General features: G+C 45.1%; 1 protein-coding gene across 1 annotated transcript; it reads right to left on the bottom strand.

Annotated features, from left to right (window-relative positions):
* LOC146176881 (neprilysin-like) lies at nt 1-17,533 on the bottom strand. The gene is made up of 4 exons (XM_084581415.1): nt 17,426-17,533; nt 15,227-15,355; nt 1,885-2,073; nt 1-1,416 (listed from the first exon to the last, which is right to left on the bottom strand). Exons 1-4 carry the CDS (start codon nt 17,531-17,533, stop codon nt 1-3), a joined length of 1,842 nt encoding a protein of 613 aa, XP_084437541.1.
* Nucleotides 17,534-20,095: the final 2,562 nt, after the last annotated feature.

Genomic DNA, 20,095 nt, shown 5'->3' with positions numbered 1-20,095 from the left:
TTAAGTGAAGAATGAACACTTCCTCTCTGGGTTCATCTTGGCTCCTTTCGGACAGCTGTATACCTGTGCAAATGTTCCAGAATTTCGCACAACCTTGTTGCAGTCTGCCTCGATGGGGCTTTGGTAGCCGGGACGAGAGCACATCAGGTAGCAGAGGGTCATGAAAAAGACTTTGTCTTCCGGCAGCTGCTCGTCCAGCAGCAGAGGCTCGTCCAACATTCCGCGATGCGATTTCTTGAGGGCAGTGTAGGCCACCTCCACGGCAGGAACCTCAGGAAAGATGCTCTCGTTTTTCTCGCCATGCTGGCACATGGTCATGGCGCTATATCTTCCCATTACATCTGCTGACATGAGGAAGTCATCGTTCACGGTCTCATTGTATGTCCACCTTACGCTTGTGTAATCTATAGCATTGACCATCTGCATGGCCATGACGAAGAAGAGGCCGCCATACAGCATCGCATTGGTACCATTGCTGTAGAATGCTGGAGGGGAAGCAACGGCCATCGCCAGCTCTATGTAGTTGGTGAAGTCATCATATCCGGCGTAGTGAGGAAAGTAATTGTCCAAAAGCATCAAAGCCTCGTTGTAATCCGGCGTTCTGTTCACCCTGAGTAAAGCAGTGTGTGCACTGACCCAGAAATGCGCAAAGGACGATTCTTTCATAGGAAAATCGGCGAAAAGCCTTTGCAGCTCGTTGTTATTAAGGAGAGATTCTTGAGGCCAAAACGACATATTAAGGGATGACAGCTTCCTAATAGCTTGTAGCTTGGCCTCCTCAGTCATCCAACTAGAGCTGTTTACTTTATCCACGGCTGCCAGGACAAGGCTCCTGAAACCGTTGTCGATGGTCTCTCGGTCTTGTGGCGTAAAGCGTGAGAAATAGGCGAGAGCGGATATAAGGACCTTGAAGGAACCTTCTACGTGAAAACCACAGAACGCCGGAAGGAATTGTTCGGCTGTCTCCTTGCTGCCGGTGTATCCCACGAGGAAGGAGTAGTCAGCACAAAGAGCAAACTGCTGCACAACCATCCACGCTATATGTGCGTTGAGTTGTCGCTTGCTGTACTTTTCCATGAGATTGCAGACTGCTTCGAGGTGTATGACGTCACTGGTAAGAATCCAGTCCTCAACGGTGAGTTGTGGTCTAAGTAGCGTGCCGTACTGAAAATCTCTGACCCATTCGGTCACAGACGCATTGAGTACGTGCCTACCGATCTCGCTGAAGGAGAATGCTGCCGGAGTTTTGTCTGCGGACTTGCTCGCGTCATTCAGAGTACTTAGCACGTCTGCTTCAATGTCGCGAATCTCGTTGATGTCTTCTTCTTTTACGTTTGGTCGAGTTGCACTGTCTGGATAGAAGAGGGTAAGGAACTGTTTCCAGTAGCTGATGTAGTATGGATAGACCGACCGATGCTGATTCCACATAATGGGCAAAGCCATGCCTTTTCTCACCAAAAGACGATGCCTTCCCATGCGAGTTGGTTTCATCATATTCACCGTGATCCAGAATGGCCAGTTCAAATAGTAACTAAGTCTCACGAGCAAGCCAAGCGGTGGCTGCAAATCCTCGCGTGGTTCTGGCCATCCTAGCCGAGACGCATCCAAAAGCGCGCGCAATAACCTTATCTGTGGTTTGTTATAAGGGTAGTTATTGCGGCACATATCGTACATAGCTAGCGGCTTGTTTCCGGCAGATAACTTGACTGAACCCTTCTGAAGGGTGTCCCAAAACTTCTCGTACCACGCGAACCGTAGGTCGTCTATGACGGAGGCAATCATGTCGCCATACTGTTTCGAGGGTTCCCATGCGGAGCATACGAATGCCTGAAAATCATCGCAAGGATCTAGCGTCCAGTTGATGCTTTCAGTGAGAAGAGTTACATGACGGTAGCAGTCGGAAGTGTCGCAGATTCTGTAGAGTTTCTTGTAGGTGTTATGGGCCGTGAAGAGAAGGTACGCGAAGGAAAGGAACAGGTAGACGCCTAAGCCCGTGACGAACACTGCGGCTTTCCTTGGGCTAATTCTTGTGTTTTTCATCGAGTCGTCGCTAACCGGAGGCTGTGTTCTCACCTGGGGAGAAAAAACAGACATTGTGCTACTGTTAAAAACGGACTCGAATGGAGATATTCGCAAGAAACAAAAGCGGCCTACTAAGAGAATGAAACAGTGCGCAATAATTGTCTTCTTAACAGTAAGCCGGGTTATTAAGGTTTTCATCTATAATTTTTATCTTTTGTCAATTTAAGTAGAGAGATCAGGACTTCACCATCACCACAATATGTATGATAAGAAAATATAATTAATAATAGGGAGTATTGGCTACCGCGAAATAAAAAACGAAACATGTTTGGCAAACGTGAAACTGGATTCAGGGAATGAAAGCAGGAAAGATACGTAAAATTATCCTTTTGACAATATGCCAAATAGGGGCGTTCAAAAGTTTTTGCGTCATTTTTCCTACTTGTTTCTGCTTTTCAGTTCTCAATGTTCTCTGTGATGTTTAGACAGATTCCTTCCCACGTCCTGCACACTTGCTCTTTTAGGTATGCATTGTCTTTAATTCTAATTGTGTTGTAGGTTCGTCTTAGCAGTTTTAATTTGGTGACTTTTGCTGCAACCTTTTCGATGGCCTGCAGTCCCTTCTATGTTCTCTTCGAATGTGATGTGCTAACAATACATGTGCTGTCTAGAAGACATTTAACGGCTGTGTTGTCTTCGGTTCACTGTGTTGTTCGGCGTCACTGCACCCGATGAAGAATCCTAGCCTCCCGCGTTGCAGCAACATGCATAACTTCGAGGGGCACCGAAATTATATTGTTATTTTTATGATCAGTGCAGTATATTTTCTGTCATGTTCATTTAGCTGTAACTAGCTTCAGTCATCTAGTTTTTTTTTGTCGCGTTTTTCGAAGCTTTCCTGTAACTATTCTCTTCCTTTTGTGCTAGCCCATAAGATTTAAATAACGATCAAAGTCTGGTGCTTCGCTACGGGGTTTACATTTCGTCCTCTCTCTTGTGATAACTAATCACTCTAAATGAAATGAAAATCCTCCGTCCACTAAAGAGTAGCGATACATGGTTCCTGTATGGTAAATACCCCTGCAGGTGTTTAATGCTCCTAATATAATGAAATTCAATTGTATTTTTCTGTCTTTCTAAAAGGTGTTATTCAGTTTAGGTTCTCTTTTGTACTCAATTCTCAAAATTGTCTTGTACATCGTTAGCTTTGATTCCTTTCCTACGTCTGGCTCAACCTTTGCTAGCTATTTTGCTGTTAAATCCTGGTAGTTCCAGTATCCCTTGAAAAAGGAAACACAATTGGTACTGTAGCGGCGTTTACAGTTTCGTTTTACCAGGTAAATGTGAGGGTTCGTATCTGTCGGATTCGTTACAATTTAATGTTCGCGCTGGCAGGCTGATTTGAAAATTTGTTCATTTTATTATTGCTAAACATACATTTATTTGTGGCTAATTAACTGAATAATTCGACAATTTGCATTGTTTATCTTCGATTATTTCACGCTTTATATTCATAACCATCAGGACTCTGTCCCGACTGTAAGGAATGCAATAAATATCAACATAAAATGAGTGTGTGCGGGGAACTGTGTATAAGAAGTTTGTACATACAGTCGTCCCATATGTTAAGGTAGTTCTTAGATTATCCCCTTTGTCGCATATCTCTCCTTCGGTATAAGCGATGTCGTCAGAGTTGGCCTCGCACTGGTAGGTCATTCTGTGACAGCCTCTACACGCTGTTCTCATACTGCCTACACTACTGAAAAAATTGTATGAGGCAATAACCTCACATTTTCCCATGCACTCTCACACAATTCACATAAGAAATCACGTACAAGTAGCATATAATTGCATAAGATCTATAGTTTCTTGCACATTATCATAAAATATGGGATATATTTTGTGATAATGATGTGCACCATATGAGAGTCTATGCGATTTGATGAGATTGTGTGAGGTTTTCTTGTTGCTTTGCTGCTAGAGTTGATTCTGATGTTTCTGTCCGACAAGGTGACTCAAGCATGTCTTATTTCCTAAGAGCCACTATTTCTTCTGTGTTGTTCTTCACATTTTGAATATCTGTGTTCTCTGTTTTTGAGCCTGCTATGGTATAGAGCTAATTAAAAGGGTTCTTTGCAAATTTTATGCGAAAGTTGTTTCATTTCCTCTCTGCCACCACCTTGTTGGGACGTCATATTTATCCTGTCTCAATCATTGCCTTTTTGGCACGTACCGTACAGACGGGATTCTATTGCTCCGTATTTATAATTCATAGTTGCACAATGTGAAAACTGACGTTTTCTGAGTCTTCTTCTGCTATTTCATTGTCTACATCGCCTGTACATTTACGTACATTAACTCGATGACATCATCTATAACTTCAACTGTACATAAACCATGCTTTATCGTAACCAATATTCCTTGTCTAGTTACTCCATGGTTGCTTCTTTAGCCTTGATTGTTACTATGTTTCTTTTGAGGACATTTCTTTTTATTTCTTCCTTTATATACCATACTGTTTTTAAAGGCCGGTTTAATTTCTTTTTGTTGGTATAGTGTTAGGTTTATGAATCTTAGTTATTGCATTCTATACCTAGCCGTCTATTGGTTTCCTACACTTTATTCTGTATTTAAGATACAGAATAAAGCATAGGAAACGCTAAATTTAGCGTTGATGCCTTTCCAGATTAGAATATGCACTGTTTCAATTGTTATTATCTGATCTATTCTTTTCACCGTTGAGGGCATAGCTTCGCTGCGAAATCGCTGCAAGTAAAAAAAAAAGCACGCAAGATGCAGGGCTGCGTATGTCATAAAACAATCATTTATCCTCGAAATGGAACATTCCTATATAGTTTCCAGCGCGGTAACATTTTATGCTTCGTTGCTATTCCTTTCAAGCATTAAATGGGTGGCTGCAATCTACAGGTTTCTAGGGATAGCCACAGGAACACATTTGGCCACCTAGGTGAAGTGAGGGCATCAACATGACAAATTTGATATTCATGCTTTCAATATGGAGTGCAAAAACGTAAATTATTGGTCTTTGTGCGAGTCATAGTTATACACTCTGAAATACGAGAGAAAAACGCAGTTCAGAGCTTACAATTGCCTAGGACACGTGAATGTCGTTACGTACCCATGAAATTTGGGCAAGCGTATCTTTAACAGCAAGTTTCCTACAAGTGCAATTCTCTTGCATATCGTAACATTAGACAGCCACAATATATATGTCAGGAAATCTCAATGCTAGCATTATTATGGTCTATTGAAAAAAAACCTCCCCTACTGAAAAACCAAAAGCTTTACGGGGCAGTAACCTCATAAAATTTCATCTAATCGCATAGACTCTCTTACGGTGCACATCATTATCATAAAATATCTTACATAATTTATGATAATGTACAAGAAACTATGAGACTTTATGCAATTATATGCTACTTGTATGTGATTTTTTACGTGAACTGAGTGAGATTGTGAGCCCAATCGCCTTTTACAGCAGTCATAGCTACCCGATGTGAACGCAGGACAGACTTCAAAAGCAATATCGTAATGGACATTTCACAATTGTCTCCAGAAAAGCTCTATTTGAAGAACATTGAGGCAGTCAGCACGTGTATGCCTTTGCCTTGAGCCTTTATTGAAATGCCCAAGTCTGTTTGCACGCGGATACAACCAGGAAGTATGCACTGGACAGCAGTATGCGAGATGATATACGAGTGAGTGCTAACTGATGCATTTGTGCAAGTCCACTCAGCCTTATTGAACGGCGACGAGAGTTGGCAGTAAAGGCGTTTTGACATTTCTTCCCTGCGTCGCTGACAACGCTTGTACTCTCATGATGGACAACGTAATCTTGTTCATAATGTGGCGATCGAACTCAAGAAATTATGGTAACCTCAACGCGTGGAGAGTCAACCGTTATTGGGAGCACCAAGTAATCATTGGAAGCCCCACAAAATTACATGACTCTTACTTATAACTTATGCACTAATCACCACTAACGCTTTCACTTTTGTACCTTATATCCGTTACCCCGTCTATGTCTCCAGTTCATTTGTGCAGAAACCAACAAGCGCCAGTGGAGGTCTTGCTGATGGGGAAAAAGACTGCAGCACTTCGCGCCAGCCTCGTGCAGGGTAGTTGAGTTTAACAAGATTCTTTAAGTTTGGTTGTGCAGTTGAACGCCCGCACATGCGCAGTATTTAGAATTTTGCTTGCTACAGTCGAAAGTCTCACTGCTTGAAATGCAGCATATAATTTTTCTGCTGCTTAGAAAGTCGGCGAGGGTTCCGTTTTCTCAAACCATTTACGTTCATGTGTGAGGTTTAACCAAGATAATTCTCCTTTTAAAATGTTAAGTCGGTTACTCTCAACTTCCTTGATGTCATCATCACGCGCACTTAGTGTACGTTGTTTTAAGGTCAGAAGCTCCTATTGTGCGTTTGTACAATGGTGAGTGATTTCTCGTGAACTTTGCTTGCTATTCTTAGGCAAGGACCAAATATTCTATAGGGCTTATGCCTGTATTTCAGTTTCTAGAATTTATAAATATCAGAAAGAGTGAAAAATTACTGAGCTCATCTAGCACTCTGATATTCAATGTCGTACAGGAAGTCGAAATTTCACTGGAGCCCTTCATTTCGGCATCACTCATAGCCAACAGTGCTATCTCGACAGGCAGAAATCAACATACTAATACGGCTGAATAGAAGATCGTGATCAGAATTTTTGATCATCGTTAGTCTTCTAGTGCGTCAGGTTCGAGCTATAATTTGTCCGCAATGACGCCATCTTTTGCGCTCGTTATTCCTAACACTCGCTTTGACATTTACATACTGTAAAATGAGGTTACTTTGTGACTGCAGTGGTAACCTTGTGACACGCGCTCGGTTTTCTGTATTTTACATCTCGCGCCACGACCAGGCGCCGCCGAAAAGCTACGAGCCACTCAACAAGCTTGCCTAGAGTTACTGTATATGCTACCTTTGGTAGCATACACAGTAACTCTAAGCTCGCCTAAAACCCCTTGATACTTTGAAAGTTACGCCAACGATTGAACTTTGCCGCCGCCGCGCTACCTCCTCGCCTCCTCCTCGCCCCTTGCGCGCCCCTTCGCTGAAGGCCGGTTCTCCGCCCGATTTCCTGAGCGACGATTGGTCTCCCTGCCGTTGCCCTTGGAAACCGACGCGCGTCCGGCGTTTTCCTTGTGTGTTCTTTTTCCATCGCGCCATTTTTCCCCTAGTCTCGGCGAGCGAATATTGCGCGCTGTGCTATGGTGGCTAGATAGCTGTGCTTTTATTGCAGCGTGCAAGCTCTATGCCGTGCTGTTGCGCGTACAACTGCAGCAAGCGGCCTAAAGATGGTTGTGCGGTATTTATGATATCTCAAGGCAAGCGTGACGGCTTGCGCACGAGTCAATGGAGTCACAAGATTAGTCGAAATACGTTTATTCCTAGAAAGAACAGAGTTGTTTGCGACGTCGGGTGCCTTTCTCACTCCCCGTAATAACGCGTCACCTGACGCTGCGTTTTTTATTCCTGCTTGCTCCTCAATACTTTTGCGGCGGCAGCATGTTCATTGTATAAAAATAAGGTTGTCCTCTGCAGCATCCTGATTATTCTGCGAGGCTCCAAGGCTCCATCATTTAACACGCTTCGACTTCTGTACAGTCAGAAACAGGGCGCTATAATCTGCTTTTTGCTGTCAGAGATAACTGGAAAATTACAGTCTCTCGATTGCATTTGTCGCGATTATGTTAGGATCCCTGGCCTCGTTCACTAAAAATCAAAATTCGGGATTGTAGAGGAGCTAGCCTTTCCAGCTTGTACTTGTAGTGTGCGTCGGTTACTCGGGAGCAATGAATGCTGGCCCTGAAAAACTCTCTGGCAAGTAAACCCGAGGTATTGCGGGTAATTTGCACTAGTTAGGTCGTACGACATTTTTTTTTTTTTTTTTTTTTTCAATTCTTGAATGTGTTGCCACGCTTCGACGCACGCGTGGGTTAAAAAATATGCGTTCGTTTTATCAGGGATACGGCCAATGTGCAGGAGGTGTTCATATGATCACACACGCTTCACTTTGACCATGACTACTAGGCGTTGGCAGGTTACCTTCGCTTTGAAAGCTGGAGCTCTAAAACCGCGATTCCGCGTATTCATTTATTGCGAGAAAAGTTATTCCATCGATGTCAAATCAGCCGGAATCATTGCATCAATTTTCTGTATTCACGAAACTTAAACAATCAATAATGATTATAGTTATGATGTAAAAATAAAGGAACATTTTGCGAGCAATAATTCTTAACACTGTAACATATATCATTTCAACTGTATGCAAGAAGATTTTTTTTTCACCTAGCCTGAGTGATTAACTCATCGCTCTATGTTCTAGCTAAATTTCACTGAAGACCAGTTTGAGCCGCCAATATTACACGAACTCGAAAAAAAAAGCAGGCCAAACGCAGTTCCATCAATTTTCTCTCACCGACCTGTCCTGAAGTAAAGGAAGCCTCCTCGACAGAGACATGAACCTCGCTCTAATAGTAGTCAGTTATTTCTGTGGCTTGCTCTTTTCCCACCTCCATTTATGAGAAAACAAGAACGTATAAAAATTAAAAGTCAATGTACAGTTGTCTCGTCAGATATCATGAGATAACCGAGATATGACTGACAACGTAAGTCAATGAAAATTGAAGTATATCAATGGGTCATGGGGCGGCATCAGATTAAATAGTGATGGTTATGAATAGTGATAGGTAATGATGGTGACTGTTACGGATAATAATAGTAAATTATAGTAATAGGCCCGGATAGTGAGGTGATAGTGCTCGTTGCGGATAGTGACAGTTACGATAGGTCTCTGGCATTAGTAGATATAGTGATAGATAGGATAGCGATAGTTAATGAATTGGCAGTTATATGCTTTCTCATTTCTGCACGTTGAAGACCTATGTGCACCTTGTCATTTTTTTATTTGATTGTTGCGTTCAATGAAATCAAGCTCTTTTACGTAGCGCATGAGACCACAGCATGCTTGCCCCAGAACTTCAGTGTGTCGGCAATAGGGCCCCCCACTTCTCCCAGTGTACCCTGCTGTCTTTTAACCACACGCGAAGTCAGTGAGGGGCCGCGTACTCATAAAATTATTTAATTTCTCCATCAGCATCATATGAAGACTGCTGTGGCAAACCTGTTCCTTGCCTCGAAGCAGCAAGGAACAGCTCAAAATTTGGTTTTATACAAAATTAACTAATTAACGCAGATTATCGCGGATCGCTAACTAGCACAGTGCCATTACACTTGGCCTAAGCTTTCTAGCGGTATTCGGTTCGATGTTGCAGCTAAAATTTAGATTTTAATTGCAGTTTACTAAATATCAATTAATTTGGCTCAGTAATTGATCGAAATACATGTGCAATTAACCAGTAATCCAATCTCATGGTTGATCACTTGACATATACTATGCTTAGAGGGATAGCTTGACAGCAGCGAAGTAGACTAAGTCCTGCTTTGACCTTCTCTGATCTTGAAGTTCAAAGCACTAGCCTGGATCGTTTTCCGAAGTTTTACCGCGGTGACTGATTTCACGCTCTAAAAAAAACAAACACAAAGTCAGAGGCAGTACTAGATTAAGTGCACAAAGTAAAACCTTATCATGAGACTTAAAAAGTGTCTGTAGCACAGAACTCGCCTGAAAGCTTTATCAGTATTCCCCATTCAAACAGTTCTAAGAAGAAACCAATCAATTCATGAACTTTACTTTCGGCATTCTCAATGCTTTTCTCGCAATTTTTCAAAAAATTGGTGCACTCCTGAAGCGCAGACCTGGCCCAAAAGCTCGCGCTTCACTCACTGCTGCGGCCGGCCGGCGGGCGTCAAGGGGAAAAAGCGTGTCGTGCGCAGCGCTCGCCGCCGCCGAGCGAGGAGAATCGAGGAGGAAAGCGCGGCGCGGGGGAGAGTGTCGCTACTTTCAAATTCTCAAGGGACATGCCGTGCCACCTACCGGCAGCCGGTCGAAGTCGGAAGTTCCCGCGCTCCGGAGCCACCCAGACGCCGACAGGTTGAATCGTGTTTTAGCGCCCATCTGTTGAAGCACCGTAAACTTTGTGTGCTCGACCCGTCCGCATGAGGAAACCAGTGAAAACAGCTATGTACTTCTGATTGCTAATATCTAGGCTAAAATAAACTGTAATATAAATTTAATCAAGTCACGTTTGTATAAGGTTGTGGAAAGGAAACTGAAATGTTGATACTTCACGGGGTAACTTTGTGACACGCCAACAAAGAAGCCAACAGGACGGGAAAAGCGACAACCGGAAAGAAGGGCAGCTCTTCCTCCGGTATCAGAGCTAGACGACCTAGAAAGAGGTCTTCTCTTGAGGACGACCGCGCAGAAGAAAGCAGTGACAGCGAATCGTCTTCAGATCGTCAGCATGAAGACAACAAAAAGTGGTCGGAAGGAGCTGCAAGTGATTCCGAGGTACTCTCAGGAAGTTTTGACAACCTATCGGAAACGGACACTCCTACCACTTCCATAGAGTTTCTTACTCTTACCTAGAGGGAAAGCTGTGCTGCCGTCTATGGGAGTTTACATGGAATTTCCAGACGGCCAGTTCAGCCACCATGGGCGCTCAAAGCATCATGGGCCGGAGAGCTACCGAGTGCAGAACTACAACTTTTGGCCAAAACTAATGCAAAGATAAACGTTGTTCTACAGTAAATAATGTCCTAAGATTGAATATTGTGACTATAAATTACAAAGAGAGAGAGAAACAGCATGTCAGTGTGAGATTTATCCAATATAAGCGATGGCTCTTTCTCCTATTGGCTTAGCTTTGAGCAGCACAAATACCAATATTTCGTACTTATAGGCAAACTTTGAAATAAAAAAAAAATGTTTTGAAAATATTTATCGTTGTGCAATCACTTAAGGAAGTTTTTAGTGGCATTTCGGGAAACAGAAACCATTTATTGGCGACGTATGCTTTTGCGCCTTCGCTACTACGGTTTTCGCGGTATATGTACGCACCTTCAGATGATGATGATGACGAAAAAGAAACATCGCAGAAACGCCACTCCACGTACCCGAGAAAATCGACTGTCCCGCAACAAGTAGCACACGGGCCCATGATTCTTACCGCGCCCATGGTGGCTCAAGTGCAGCGCCCTCAGCTTTCCCTCTAGGTAGTGTAAGGAACTCTATGACCACTTCCGTGGTTCCAAATACTAGCAACGTCCCGAGGGTCCGCGGTACTGTTTCCGGAGAAAGCACCTTCAAGGGGGACGATTTTGTCGTAGTAAACTTCGAAGGACAACTTTTCCCGGGAAGAGTGACGGAAGTCAAACCTGAGGGGTACATCGTCAGCACTATGGAGTGGACCAAAAAGAATTGGAGATTGCCGGACCACGAAGACGCTATTTTGTACTCAAAATAAGAAATTTTGTACACAATTGAATCCCCTAGGTCAGTAGGCAAGCGAGGCATCTTTGAAGTAAAAGATCTTGATTGAGGATCGGACATGTATCAATCATGTGTAATACAATTGTAACGATGCCGGAGCAGAAACCAATTGTAGACAACGCAAATAAACTTTTGATGTGGTAACTTTATGGTTTAAAAGAACTTTTAGGCGGGCTAGATCGATGGTTTTCAGCTTCAGACTTAGCGCAAAAAAAAAACACACGCACACTTTATGTCAGCCCTTTTTTTCCCAATCATATTCAGCCAAAACCAACGTTGTCACAAAGTTGCCCCACACGGCGGGGCAACTTTGTGACAGCTTTTAACCTGAATTAGGGTCCCTAGAAATATTGCTAGTCTGTCGTCCGCCGGCCGCGGCGGGGGCTGCCGCTGAATGATCGCCGCGGTGGCGCTGCGGTGAACCGGAGTGCGCCACTGCTGACGGAGCAGACGACGCGCGCGCCCGTGCGCTTCGAAATGCATTCGCTGCATGCTCATTGTCAGGTGCCTTGTATGTATACATGCGATGCCGCTCTTTAGTCTTTGATTTCAGTTTAGTCGTAATATTGAATTCGCAGCCGAGTTGTTGGCATAACCACGGATGCGACTTTTTTTTTTTTTTTTTCGTGAGCGAAGTTTTGCGCGCATGCCCCTCAGCCGATGTAGAAACGAAGCTGCTTTTTATACCCTATTATCCTGCTGAAGCTACCGCCATGCCGTATTGTAATGAAGGCTTCTGAGGATTTTGTGCAAACAATTGCGCTTGCATGGAAAACTATACTAGACGCACATTCTAGGCTCCAAGGGCCATGTGTGCGAGCAACAAAGCGCTGTCGCCGGCGTTTTCATTCACGCTATAGTTTCATCTTAACTTCTTCGGACGTTTAGCTAAGCTATAACACGTATGTAGAACTAGAAACTTTCGGATGCATGCACAATTAAAGCACGCAAGATGGGAACCCGAGCCCTTCAAATCGCACCGCGCTTCAGGCAAACTGCTGATGGGCATTCTTTGGTACTTAGGAAGCCTAGTAGCCACTCATCAGAATATGCCATCACTTTTGTTGACTTCCGTTTTGCAACCTCTAAAACATATTTTAACGGCCAGCTGTTAGTTGAGAGGAAGGGCACTAACACTTCTTTCAAATTCTGTCCTTGAAGGTGTTCATTTTCATTTTTCATTTCACCGAGAGCTTTTACCGGCTTTGCCACCTTGTCCTTCGTACGACAAACTGCTTGAGACATAGAAGTCTGTTTCTTAATTTTTTCTTCTTCTTGACAGGGTGTTCTGAGTTAACTTTCGCAAGTATTTGCAGGCTATATGCATGTTGCATCAGAAATAATGGTACAGTTCGTCGCAAATTAAGCAACGCCCATTGTAGGTGGGAAAGGTCTTGGTAATAGGCTTCAATCCGCTGCCAGGACACAAGCTGAGTTTCGCAATGTCCTGAATAAGATTAATTACCTCTTCTGTCGGCTTTACAGCTATCTCCTTGACTTTGTTTCCTCGAATGCACAGAGCAGCATTCATGGCAGCTTCACCACTGCGATGGAACAGAACTCGCCGATGGCAATTGCCTCCGGAGATTCGTCCTCGCTTGAGTGGCACTATGCGAATGTTCAGTGTTCAACATCAGAAAGATCGACATTTGTCCCCAGTGGCGGTGGCATGCAGCTTTCTGCATTCCTGGAGCAGGCTCACGTCACACGATCCACCACGCTGTATTCTTCAACTGGCTCCACTGATGCTTCAGGATCAGTGCACTTTTTTTCTTTCTCTGCAGGTCTCCCTGCTGACTGTTTTTGCTCGTACAAGTTGCGCTCCTTTCTCTTGAGAGGCAGGGGTTTCAACAAGTATTTTGGAGTGTCAGGAAACAGCGTTGAGATGGCATCCTTCGTGAGTTGCGTAACATCCCGTGGAATCTCAATTACCTTTACCTGTCTTAAAACTTCGCTCAATAAAGCAGGGTTTGAAGTGTCGCTCACAAACGTCGACACTATGTTACAGTAATGTGAGGGCAACCCCTATCCGGATCATCCGATATTTATATATACCGATATTTATAACAACGTCCAGGATTTCCTGTCTGCAACTCACAAAATAATGAGGAAGATATTCACCACTTGTGGGTTTGCCCGCAACTGAAGCCGACAATATCGGCACCTGACGGCAGTGGGCCTTTCACCGAGCAACCCATCTTCGTACATTGCTTGCAGGCAAAGGCCTTATCATCGTTCTCTCTTGAATTTTATTAGAACACAGCCAGTCTATTTTCTTTCATTTATTACGCCTTTTAATTTTCGTTTTGCATATTCCTTTATGCCCTAGCTGAGACAATAAACAATGTTATTGCCTTTGCAGCCGCGCTTGATGTTGCGCTCCCACTCTTGCCTCTTCCCTGCGTCTTTCGGTGTCCTGAAGTGAGAACATTTCACCTTGCACGAGCGCTATCCGGTCTTGCATCCGGGCAAGAAACACGTGCTATCACGCTTACCCCGTTTTCTGGACATGACGCGATCACATATCCATAAAAAAGGCACACTTGCACACATGCTAGCTAATTTGCGCGCATTCCGGCTCGCGAGCGAAAAAAAGTGCACATGGTGCACGAGCCTTGTCACGGCACCAACCGATCAGCGCGGCGCAGATTCGCAGTACGGCACAACCGCCACAGCACCACGTACACAACGCGACCACGCTCCGAATGCGTACAGCGCCCCCTGCGCTTTCATCCGGGAAGCGGCCAACCGGTTCCATAGGGAACCCCGCTCGGACGGCAGACTAGCAAATACTTCTAGGGACTCTACCTGAATATTGCCGTTTGTATTAAAGATGCGGATTTGTAGAACATACCGTCGTGTGAGGGAAGGCTTTAGCAGCGTTATGCCACTATTAGTTCGTCTTTATGTTGATAATTGTTCAGCGAGAGAATGAAAACGTATGAAATCTGTCACAAAGTAACCCCATTTTACGGTATCCTAAACGTCTGTACCGCGGCCAGTAGGGTTACCATAACCGCTCGAACGCATGGCGTCGAGCGGTACTGAGCGTTGGCCGATGGCTCCGACATCATGTTAAGGTGTCTGCTAGGCGCGCTATCACCACCGGCCTTGTACTCATCGTGTAGAACTTTCTCGGACCCAGCGACAAGCGCTAGGCCGAGAAAAGTCCTCGGCCAGAGCGTTCGCGATTAAGTGAGCTCACCGCTACACCATTAGGATCTGCGGCGCCTGCGGTGTGCTCTGACCCATTTCATTATTGGGGTCATTGTGGCTGACATGATAAATTAGCGATCGCTGACATGATAAACATTCGGCGCCGACTTTCTCGGGCGGACGCTCTCCGTCAACTGAACTGCGAGCATGACAACTTTCTTCTTTTTGCCCCGCTGCGGTGATGCAGCGGTAAGACGCCCGACTACTATGCCGGAGTACCCAGGTTCGATCTCCACCGCTGGCGGCTGCGTTTCGATGGAGGCGAAACGAAGCGGCGTCCGTGTGCTGTGCGATGTCAGCGCACGTTGAAGATCCCCAAGTGGTCGACATAATACCATAGCCCTTCACTACGGCTCCTCTTTCTCTTTTTCCACATGCGCTCCCAACTTCCTTCCTTTTTTCCGCGCGGTTCAGGTGTCCACAGAAACAAGTGTTACAGATAGTGCGTCTTTCCCTTCCTGTGAACCAATTGTGATTACTTATTAGTTCTCTTTCACTGCAGCAGCAAGTGACTGATCCTACTCACAATCTCGAGGTTTGCCAATGATTGGAAAACGTCCGAAGGAGATTTCTGCTTCTTGGCATCTAGCAGCAGTTCCTTTCCGGGGCCGAGATAGGGGGACTGCTTTTCGTTCTGTGAAGGAGAGTTGTCGTTCTGTGAAGGAGAGTTGAAAAGCGTCAGTGAGTACGTGTCTCATATGCGCCATCCGCACAGCTATGATTTGGGAGCTTAAAATAAACTTTTACACGCTCTAAACGAGATGCGAGCAACATGGTACAGAAAATCCTTAAAGTCGTAGCAACGAAGGAATTTATTGATGGCTCCATCCCGCTGCAAAAACGTGGATCAACGAGAAAAATGAACAACAGGCCTAATGTGGTCCTTACGTCCCCATTTGACTCGAGTGACTTAGCGGAGACGATTTGTGCTCACATAGATTTTTTTTTTCAAATATAAATTATGCAAATTATATGATGCCAATGTGTGTGTGTGTGTGTGTGTGTGTGCGCGCGCGCGCGCGCGAAGTGTATAATGACTCGTAAAAGTGAATATCCAGGCCCAGTTATCCACAAAGCTCGCCAAAAACTGCCACAACAGCTTTTATATCTTTATCCCATCACTTTTTCTTCTTTTTATGGCGCCATTGATAGGTTTTCATCATCAGTACGTCATTTCGTGTTGGCTTGTGCAATATATACTGCTGTTCATCCATTCTCAGTGGTCACAACTGGAGCCATGGCGCGCTCTACGAAAGGCCAGTACGGTGCATATAGGCGAAGCAACAGCGCCCTAAGCTTCTGCGGGTACCTCCTGTGATGTACGGCCCTGACGCTTGCGCGGCCAAAGTATCCGTATTCACCTGAAGTGTGGAAGACCTTGTACTACCATCTGTAAATGGAAAGTACTCCCTCTACCAAATTTTTTAACCTTGTCGCTTTTGCATGAAGGTACCATCTGATTGTGCCCTCTTATATCGCGACCAGGACCAGGAGTGCATCCTCAAAAGGTACTCGCATACAGCGAGGAATGCTCAGGCCCCTGCTACAGTGAAGTTTGTCAGAAAGTCCCCCTAAGTTTTCTAAGAGCTGCATCCCTCCGCTCCTTCGTTCGACCTTCACCCAATTTTATTTTGATCATCGACTGCGAAACATGTTTCTGGGTACGGCACTGGTTCACGGAGGGATGGATTTAACCGAAAACGAAGGTTTTTTTTTTACACTGATCATGCGTCGTCGCCACATTGAGCTGTACGAACAATCTCACTTTTCTCTTAAATAATGTCCACGGCCGCTTTGAGACAGGGTGTTTGAGCCAAGTTATTCACCTTTTGACCACCTCTTATCCCTAAGGTTGTAAGACAGCGAAAGTTGAGCAAAATTGCATGCTGGGCCCATTGATTATACACAGGATAGTCCATCCTGAAAGAAAGAAAACTTAGTGTTCTAACCACTCAGCTGGATGGTTGTACAGCAGGGGTCAAAATTAAAGAAATAACTGGGGAAGTCAGTGTAGGGATCGCAGCTGCTTCATTGTCATCGTGACAGGTGCCTGCCAAGCTGTGTGATGGCAGCGTGTATGGCTATAAACTATGGGAAGCATTAATGCGCGGTGCTGCGAGAGCCCTAAAATAACGTCTTCAAAAGTGCCATCTCAGTGTGTTCATGCTTGTACATGCTTCAATATGCTTATTTTTATGGTCTCTATTTTTCGGGCTCGCTTTCATTTATCCTGCAGTACCGCACTATAATTTAAACGATAAGAAATGCTCATACGATAAGAAATCGTATAAGAAATCACGCAACTATAAGAGGAGGTTTTCCAGATGTCCAGTATTGATTGTTCGAAGACACCTGAGGAAGAATTTCCACACTAAATCATCAAGGGTAGAACGTAGCACGGGTTACATCTTTATTTAGACCTTTGTTTTGGCGTGCGGAAATAATGCGCCAATAAAATCAACGTGCGAGGTTTAACGTTGAAGCCACAAAACGCAGACTGTTAGCAATAGCAGCTTCACCAAGCCGCACTTAGTAGTCGCTTATGTGATGGAAATAAACGCTAGTAAAAGCTAACCTTCGACGGCGAATGCTCATTTGAGACTGCCGTGGAAGTTGGATGACTTATCGCTGATGGTAGAGCTGTGCACAGCTTGAATGGCTCCCCGGTATCGCTCCGCCCATTACGCTCGCCTCTTGTTGACGTCCTAGCGGCCGGTGATGCTACAGGTTCATCGGGGGTCTTGCCAGCGCCATTTTCCAGGCCTGTGTCTTTACGGACGTTTTCAGTGGTGTTGGTCGCCGTGGGCTTGACATCCGCCGCCTTGGAGGTCATGGTATGCGATGATGTGCGTACCGGCAAGCCGGATTTATGCTTAGCGTCCTTCGCTCGGGTTCCACGATGGGGTTTGCTGTCATGACCGTGCCTGGCCATAGTTTTAGACATGATGGCCTGGGCACACATATTAAAAGATATCAGACACATTGTAAACCTTCCTTTACGTCCAGATATATGTTGGCGCCAAATGAAGAATATTACCATTTCTCAAGCCATTTTCTGGCAAACCTTGCAGACAACGAAGTTATCATATTTGCAGAGAGCATGGCCCAATTAACGAGTTTGAGAAGGTTATATATTCTTTCTTTCTTATTAAATTTGGGCCTAGCATTAGAGCGCCCTCTCCGCATTCGGGATTTTTGGTGTTCGATAACTAGCGACGTCTGTTAGCCAGTGTTTAATGGGGCCTGGCTCCTTTCAGCAGTGAATGTAAAAAGCTAAGAAACGGTCATAAATTGCAGCTCTACAGTCTCATATTGTGCTTGTATCACGTGCTGAAAGCAATTCAGCGCTAACCTATGTTTTCCTTAAGAGTTGCATCGTAGCATTCCTCAGCGAAAGGCCCTCTGTTCACGTACCCTCCGGCCGAAAATATTTTCTTCCCCGGTGACTGTGAGACTTCACCCTCGGAATGCAAGGCCGCAAACTGTTTTTGAAAAGAGTAACTAATAACGCAGTTATAGCCACCGCAATCACCCAATTCTGTCATGCTTCTCTCCTTCCGTTCTCTCGCAAAGGTTTTTTTACTCTCCTGCTCGGTCGTCTAGCCTTCGCAAGACAAATTTCCCTTCCTCCTCCGCGTTTGGCGCAGAGGGGGGGGGGGGGGGGGGGGGGGGGCGTGGCACTCCGCGTGCGCGAAAAAAAAAAAGAAAAAACGAGCGAGGGAGCGCGCGCCGCTGGATTCAGTCTGGCCGTGGCGAGGGAAAAGCGCGCAGCGAGCGGTAGACACCATCCTTCACCCTCAGATAGCGAGACGGACCAATGGACGTCGTTTTCAACAAATACGTCATAGCTGGCTCGACGGGCCAGTGCAGGGAACGGGAAAACTGGTTTCCCGAAGGAGGGCATGAGAGAGCTTTGATTTGTATTTTCGTTGCTTTGCGGCGCGTGTGTCATTGTAGCATTTTGCACAGACTATCTCCGGTACCTGATCGACACACTGGGTTCCGTCGCTTAAAAGGTCCTTCCTTGGACAGTGGCCCTTTAGCGACGTAGAGGTAGCCTATAAAGTTCTCTTTAAAACGAAATTAATTTCCTCTCTCTCTATTAGGATGTCCTCGTTTCGGCGTCGACGAATTTTCCGCCGAGCTAAGGCGCTTTAACGGAGGCTTCCAACATCGCTCTCTGATCCTCGTTGAAATAAAATATTATCAAAGCGATCATAACGAGGTCTAAAGCGTACCAAAAAATTATGAATAAAATAATGGTCTTGGAACAGCGGATATGAAATGCATTTTTCTACCCTGCACTTCGCACTCTGCAGTAGCCAGAGCAGCGTAGTAACGCAGACGCCCAGCCTGCAGGCGACGTTGCTGCGCTTATATGATCTTCGCTGCAACATGGTTACACCAATGATAGCATATCAGTGAAAACACTATGCACACACTATGCGAACGGGGATGCCTAAAAGACCAGGGAGCGTTCCGCCATGCCGGCATTGCATTAGGCCTACACACTGGTCACGTCAGCCATTTCAAGAAACTAGAATGAAGGCAGATTTCCAAGAAATTGCCGACGCTTGTCTCAACCTGTGTTCACGTAGAACTGCCAGCGACAAGCTAGAGGGAATATGGCGTACGTACCCCTTGTGAAGGATGATGGCGGCAGTATCAGGACGACTGCTGTTGTCTCGGTGGCTTCCCTGTTCTTCTTCTTCTTCTTCTTCTTCTTCTTCTTGTTCTTCCCCAGGAGGCCGAAGCACGGGTTGTCTTCGTTTCCCTTTCAACTGAATGGCCTATGCCAGAAAAGCGGACTGGCCACGGACTGGCTACTCAGCTTCTAATTCTTCCGGACTGTCTCGAGCAACATTTTTAGATTATGGTCTTCACAGTTGCTGCTGTCGCATTTTAACGATAGCATGAATTTAAAGGTAGACCGGCGCTGCAGATGAAGTTATGTGATGTTAGGAAGATAGTGAGAGACCGGAAAGCGTAGCGTACATGGTCCTTAGGGTCACGAAGAGTCGGGCACGACTGAATGACTGAACTGAACTGAACTGAACTAAAAGGTAGACCGGAGGCTAATACTAGGGTTTTGAAAAATACAAGGGACAGAAAAATTTGCGCTAGCATATAATGTGCGCACGAATAATTGTTCAGGTACCAGGTAAATTATGTGGATGAGAGTATGACGTGGCAGCGATAGAAGCTGAGAAAACGAAGACACGAACAAAATGGTTAGACCAGGGAAAAAAGGGAAAAATTGATAACCCAAATATCTCGGTTTCTATATTATAACAACGAAAAAAGACAAATCAGCTTTAGGGCATGTCCTGTGGCGTCCGGTATCCGGAGGGAGTGAACGAACAGGAGCTGACGACATCTCAAGACTGTGTGTTCG

Source organism: Amblyomma maculatum, chromosome 10 (assembly GCF_055883805.1).
Source record: "Amblyomma maculatum isolate TAMU_Amacu chromosome 10, ASM5588380v1, whole genome shotgun sequence".
NCBI classification, from domain to species: domain Eukaryota; kingdom Metazoa; phylum Arthropoda; class Arachnida; order Ixodida; family Ixodidae; genus Amblyomma; species Amblyomma maculatum.
Note: the sequence above shows the minus strand (reverse complement) of the source record. Positions and strands in the feature narration are given on the sequence as shown.

Bases quoted from the DNA above. Each gene is read 5' to 3' on its own strand.
- LOC146176881 (XM_084581415.1), bottom strand. From the start codon at position 17,533: ATGACCTCCAAGGCGGCGGATGTCAAGCCCACGGCGACCAACACCACT. The intron at 15,356-17,425 runs GTAGCATCACCG...TCTCCTTCACAG, and splicing joins GCAAGACCCCCGATGAACCT to AACGACAACTCTCCTTCACA. The intron at 1,417-1,884 runs GTAACTCTTCTC...ATGTGGAATCAG, and splicing joins CTTCCGACTGCTACCGTCAT to CATCGGTCGGTCTATCCATA.